Raw genomic sequence first — 6,353 nt, forward strand, 5'->3', positions numbered from 1 at the left:
AGCTTGTCAACGAATTGCCAAGAGAGTTAAATGAAAGACAACAGAAATCAAAGAAAACGAAAATAAGAACAACGTCAACTCTGACAACAGTTACAAGAACTTCAGCAGAAACGACAAGAAAAAGAGCCAATGGTGATGAAAGGTGTGGGTGTATACTTATACATACATACATACATACATACATACATACATACATACATACATGCATACACATACTTGCACACAGAGGCCGGCGTTAGTATTTGACGAAGTTGAGAAGCTGGTCAGCTTTTACGTAGAGCTGTGGTATGTAATCTTCTTAGGTAATAAAATCTAGAGGCAAAATTCTCTCCTTACCAAAAAACATAAATCATGTCAACATCCTTATAGGCACATATTCACACACATGCACGTGTGTGTGTGTGTGTGTGAATGTGTGTTTGTGTGCGTGTGTGTGTGTATCTATGTATATATATATATATATATATATATGGGGATACAGATATTGTTTGCTCACTGTCACCAAGTATCTCAATTCATTCGTTGTAACTAGTTTGTGATCGAGGTATTTTATTTTGCAACGTACTATTTTCCCCTTGAGTTTGTGATTTCAGAGAAAGGTAGGAAATTCTTCATATTTTGCATCGTTGGTATTTTGACTTTACAGTTTGAATTGTAGAATTGTCTACCCAATCGAAACATTGCAACAGATAACAGTGAAATATAGAATTTAAAAAAAAGGCTTTTTTGACTCAGATAAAGTCTTTGAGAACATTCACGTCTACTTTTCAAAAATATATAATTTGAAATAGTCTGCTTTTGTTTTGGACTGAAAATTTTTTTGTATTTAATTCGTACGAGTATTTTTTAAATATTCTTTTAAAAGTTCTACCATAACTGGATATTCGTGGATATTTTAAACATAGTCGTGAAAATGATACTGTTCTTTCTCAGGAAAGCTCCAAAACAAGGAATACAAAAAATCAAACCAAGATCTTGTGTCTCCCTCAACTTCTATCATTTCTTATGAACCTGCTGAACGTTAAGAAAGCTTCCCTATACCAATTGATCATGAATATGATAATGTTCTTTCTTAGGAAAGCTTAAAAAAAGTGCAAAAGGAAAAAATCAAGCCCAGATATTGTATCTCCCTCAACTTCCACTGTAATTGGACCTGCTGAACGTTATGAAAGCTGCCTTATACCGATGGAACTTCATAATCCAGATGTGACTGTGATACCTGTTCAAAAACTGCCAAACAGGATACTGAAATTTTAGTCAAAATGGTTCCAGGCTTGTGTGCACATCAAAACAAACTAATAAACTTGGCTAAATGCTCTGATAATGCTTTCATTTTAAGAGGCTTCAAAAACTGGAGAAAGGCTCATGAAATTTGTTTCTCATGAAAAGTCAAGCACTCATAAATTTGCAACATCTAACATTCATTTCAAAAATTAACAAGAAATTACACGGTCAAACTTGAACAAAGCCAACCGTGATAATCAAAATAAAGCAAGGCATGCTTTGCTTAAGATAATATCTTCTTTGAAGTATTCAGCCAAGTGTTGGCAATTCGAGGAAAGCATATGATGAGGGCAACTTGTTAAATCTTCGACGTGAAGATGTGCATGAGCTAAGAGTTTGATTGAACAGAAAACACAGCTTCGCCGATGCTGAAATCCAAAAATGATATTTTAAAAACAATAAGCCATACGGTTTTGAAAGGCATAATGAAGAAAATTAACAAAAAATCTAAGCAGTTTGGAATAATTATTGAAGGTACACAAAATATTCAAGGTAAGGAACAGGAGGTCATTTGTGTTCGTTATGTGAATAATTATTTTGAAATTGAAGATGTTTTAGGAATCTACAATATAGACAGTACAACTGGTAAATCTCTTTGTCAACTGATTCTTGATGTAATTCTATGCCTTCAGTTACTAATTCAAACTCTTCGATGCCAGACATATGATGGTGCAGCTAATATGGCAGGTAAACATCGTGGTTGTCAAGCAGTAATAAAGAAGATTCAGCCTCTAGCCCAATACGTGCACTGCGGTGCTCATGTTTCTCAACTTATAGCTAAGTCCGTTCAACAAGCTTCATTTATTAAAAATGTTCCCGATTTCGTGAATGAATTGGGGAAACTATACAGTACATCAGAGAAATTTAAGCACGCGTATTTATCACAATATGATGAAGAAAATGAAGTATCGTTACCACGCTCCTTAAAACCTGTGTGCCATACTCGATAGCTAACACGACTTCCTGCAGTCAAAGCCCTTCTTGAAAATTATCAGATGTCCTCATTTCTTTACAAGAGACATCAAATGTGTTTGGCACCAACATTGCATCCAGAGCTAATGGTATTCTTACGTGTCTCTCTACGGGCCAATACGTTCTTGGATTGCATGTTGTAGTTCCGTTACTTTAACTCCTTGAAAGATTGAACAAATCTTTTCAAAGTATCACCGTCAATCTAGGTGGATTGTTGCGTAGTGTCAAACTGGTGCAGGATGAGCTAAAAAAAAATCTACGCAAGGAAGAAAAATTTCAGGAGCTGTTCAATACAGCAGAAAAAAATGATTTATCAACTCGATATTTCTTCTTTGGAGCTATCCAGGCAACTAAAACTTCCTAAAAGATACCAGGACGAAAATGCTTTAAAATATCAACACTGCACTGTTTTGGATCATTGTAGAGTGCAGTATTTGCAGGTAGTGGATACTGCAATAGCAAATTTGAAAGATTTTTTTTTTCACAGGATTTGGCAGATTGTGAAAAACTGAGCAGTATTTTACTCAACAGAAATTTTTGTGCTGAAATGATCAGTATCCTGAGCTTGATGAATTTTCTTTAAGGAACAAAATACTTTTTTATAGAAATCATCATAGTGGATCATCTCCCGAGGATCATCGTAAAATATTTGGTAAAATGCAACCAGCAGTTCATCGCATGTTTCCATATGTTGAGCGATTGCTCAGGCTACTTTTAATGTTTCCAACCAGTTCTTGTGAAGCTGAAAGATCTTTTAGCGCTCTGCGGAGACTCAAAACTTGGCTGCGCTCGACCATGACTCGGCAAAGGTTGAATTATATTGTAATATGCCATGTTCATTGAGATGTTTAGGAAAAAATTAGTTGTGAAAAAGTGGCTAAATTGTTTATTGACGGCAATGATGCAAGATATAATACATTTGGAAAGTTCTAAAAGACAATAATTTTACTTTATATTTTTTATTTAAGCGCATATGTTTTATTATTTTTTTTATTTGATATAACAAATTCTTTTTAAGCTTATTTTTTTTATATCTGAACTTCATTTGAATATATAAAATTTAATTAGCATAAAATTTTACTTATGTGACAGGGTCCGGGGAAGGCACCATAAGCAATACGAACATGCTCCTTTTAAGATGCAGCAAATGTTGGTATTTTCAACGTAAATAAGGCAAGGATGTACATGCTGACGCATGGAAGATTCAGTCAGAATGTGTAGAGAGCACAGTATAAGAGGAGTATAAAAATATAGAGAGAAGTAAGTATTAGAAGGCGGGGGGGGGGAAAGAATATACAAGGGAGTGAGAGGAGGGAGAAATTTAAGCAAGGTCAATTGACTGGTACTAAACAAAAGCTGTATTGGCTGAATCACAGAATTTAGTAAGGTAACTGGTATTTGAAAGAAAGATAATTTGGAGGGGAGATATTTTAGTCAGGAAGAAAAAGAAAGTGGGTATGAATAAAGCAAGATAGAATGAGGAATTTAAGTACGGTTAGTTGACTGATGGCATTCAAGGGCTTTCTGGCCGAATCACAAAACTATGTACTTGTAAGTTTAAGGAGAGAGAGGGTTGGAGAGGGAGTTGAAATAAAAAGAAAGAACAACATTTTTAAAAGGTAAAGAAAAATACGGAGAGAAGTGTTTAATTGACAATAAAGGAATTAAACGGGAGATATATTGTTGGTTTAATATATAGTGGTATTGAGGGTGGATAAGAAGGAAAATTTATGAAGTTTAGGGGAGTGGGTTTGTAAATATTTGTATTCTGAGAATAGATTTAGTGACCGATGTTTGCAGGTGAATATTATACCGCTGCGTTCATTAAGACAATCCATGGATTGCAGAATAGCCGAGACCTCGGCTATGCAGAGATCACTCTTGTTATTATAGCTGTTGTAAAGCTTGGCGTGGGTGACTATAGACCACGAGAGAGTGTAAGGAGTTGAATCAAGCGTTAGTTTACTGATAAGTTGGATGTACTGTTGGATTTTGTTTGGAACTTGAGCTGGAGTAGTAGCTGTTCACTCTAGCTTTGAAGGTGGTGCTACATGAGCCGATATAAATGTAGTAACAGTTGGCACAGTTGATACTGTGCACTTATAAACAATATTTTTTGTGAGACAGCCGTTATCTAAAGGACAAGAGGTTGGGCATCTGAAGTTTTGTGGGTGGTGTTCCGGATGAACTTGTGAGGGGATTGCTATTTAGTGTGGAGTTGGTGTTAGGGTTCTTATTATTGCTGGCGTTAAGATTAGTATTTGTTAAGGAGTTGAGGGTGGTGTTGCATAATATAATATTTATTGTGTCTGGTGGAATCCTCGGTGTTGTCTCTATTTTTACAGGTGTCGTTGGGCGTTGTGGTAAATTTAGGGATCGGATGTTGCTAATGGGGGCGATTTGTTTTGGGTTTATATGTATGGAGCTAGGGGTTATTTTGAGTTAATCTATTAGGGTTGAGGTTAGCTGGTTGTGGATTTCTGAGTTTCTTGTTAAGAAACCAGGTAACTCCGGCAGTGTTGGTGGTGGAGGAGTAGGACAATTTCATAGACTGGGGGTTAAATAGTTTTCTTAGGGGGCTAGATTCGGGGAAATGTTTTTCGAGTAGGACGAAGAAGAGTTTAGGTATTCGAGTCTAAACGTTAAGGGTGAAGGAACCAAATACCATCCCAGGTTCTAGTTCATTTATACATACATACATACATACATACATACATATATATATATATATATATATATATATATATATACATACACATATATACATATATATGTGTGTGTATGTATGTTATATATATGTTATATATGCGTAATGTAAATATGTATATACGAATGTGATAAGTATGTGTGTATAAGTGTGCATATGTATATGTAAGTGTGCGTATGTGTGTGTAAGTGTTAGGTAGGAAGACAGATTGAATGGTTTTATTTTGAAAGAATCTGAACAACAATTGTCAGTATTAGCAATAGAAAGAGAAATGGCGTTGAACTTTTGGTGGCAGACGAAGGGAGAACAGAACAATGAGCGTTATAATTAGTGTGTTTTCTTGTACAGGAAGAATATCCCATGGCCACTGCAAGGTAGTTTTGCTCTTTGACTCCGGTAATCAGATGAGACATCGGTCCTCGGGCATAAGCAACAACATCCTTGCCACCATGAGTTTCAGCTGCCAAAGGAACGGCACTTTGTTGTAGGTAATTTTTCAAAGCTAGAAGATTAAAGAGAAAAAGAAAAACGAAAATTAATTAATGAATAAAAACATATAAATTATTTAACACGCATGTATACACCCACACACATACATACATACATACATACATACATACGTACATACATACATACATACACATATTTATATATACTTATAATTTGTTTGTTGAAAGAATTAATCTTAATAGATCTAAAAACAATGCTAGACCAAGCATAATATAAATTTGTTTAAGAAAAAACTTGATTGTGCCACTGGATACATAGAAGTTGGTTAGCTCATTTCCATCTTTTCTTGTTTTATTTATTAAGGAAGGACCTTAGAGGGGATTTTTGGTCTCCTACAGTAGGTATACGCTGGGGGATTTGGCTGGACGGTGAATGTCAATTTTCACTCATGATTGCAAGTCGACATGCTACTCGAAATGCTTTAGCACTTTTCAAGTCACCACATAATGTCTGATACTATATGTCCACGCTAATTGATATATCTCATCGTGGCGGATAGGCTATGTGTCAAAGGATCAACGTCTTTATTGCATATTGTAGCCTCATAGCAATAAATAAAGAATTTTGAATGTCTTAATCTCAATATCCCAGAATGTATCAGGCAAATAATATACCTAAATGGACTCGTTTGCTACTTTCAGAAATCATTTAATCTATATATATATAAACTTGGAAATATTCGCTGCGACTTTGCGTTGATGAAATGTTTCAAATTTTAATTTCTCAACGTAAACTTCTTAACAGCAAGAGGGAGAGAGGGTTATCCTGTATGCACGCCAACAAATATGTGTTTAAAAATTACAGTTAAATTAAAAGTTACTAAAATTATAAATTGATATAAATTGTGTGTGTGTGTGTGTGTGTGTGTGTGTGTGTGTGT

General features: G+C 35.1%; 2 protein-coding genes across 2 annotated transcripts in view; one reads left to right on the top strand and one right to left on the bottom strand.

Annotated features, from left to right (window-relative positions):
- The first annotated feature begins 1,709 nt into the window (after window positions 1-1,709).
- Window positions 1,710-2,234, top strand: LOC106874418 (uncharacterized). Its single transcript, XM_014922144.1, has one exon. The coding sequence runs from the start codon at window positions 1,710-1,712 to the stop codon at window positions 2,232-2,234; it is 525 nt and encodes a 174-aa protein (XP_014777630.1).
- Window positions 1,733-6,353, bottom strand: part of LOC106875430 (alkaline phosphatase, germ cell type) — a 184,135-nt gene continuing 179,514 nt past the window's right edge. The window contains exon 14 of the mRNA XM_052976834.1: window positions 1,733-5,465. Within this exon, the coding sequence (XP_052832794.1) occupies window positions 5,182-5,465 (284 nt within the window). The 3' untranslated portion in view covers window positions 1,733-5,181. The remainder of the gene's footprint in view (window positions 5,466-6,353) is intronic.

The sequence above is a fragment of the Octopus bimaculoides genome, chromosome 25 (genome assembly GCF_001194135.2).
Source record: "Octopus bimaculoides isolate UCB-OBI-ISO-001 chromosome 25, ASM119413v2, whole genome shotgun sequence".
In the NCBI taxonomy this organism is placed as follows: Eukaryota; Metazoa; Mollusca; class Cephalopoda; order Octopoda; family Octopodidae; genus Octopus; species Octopus bimaculoides.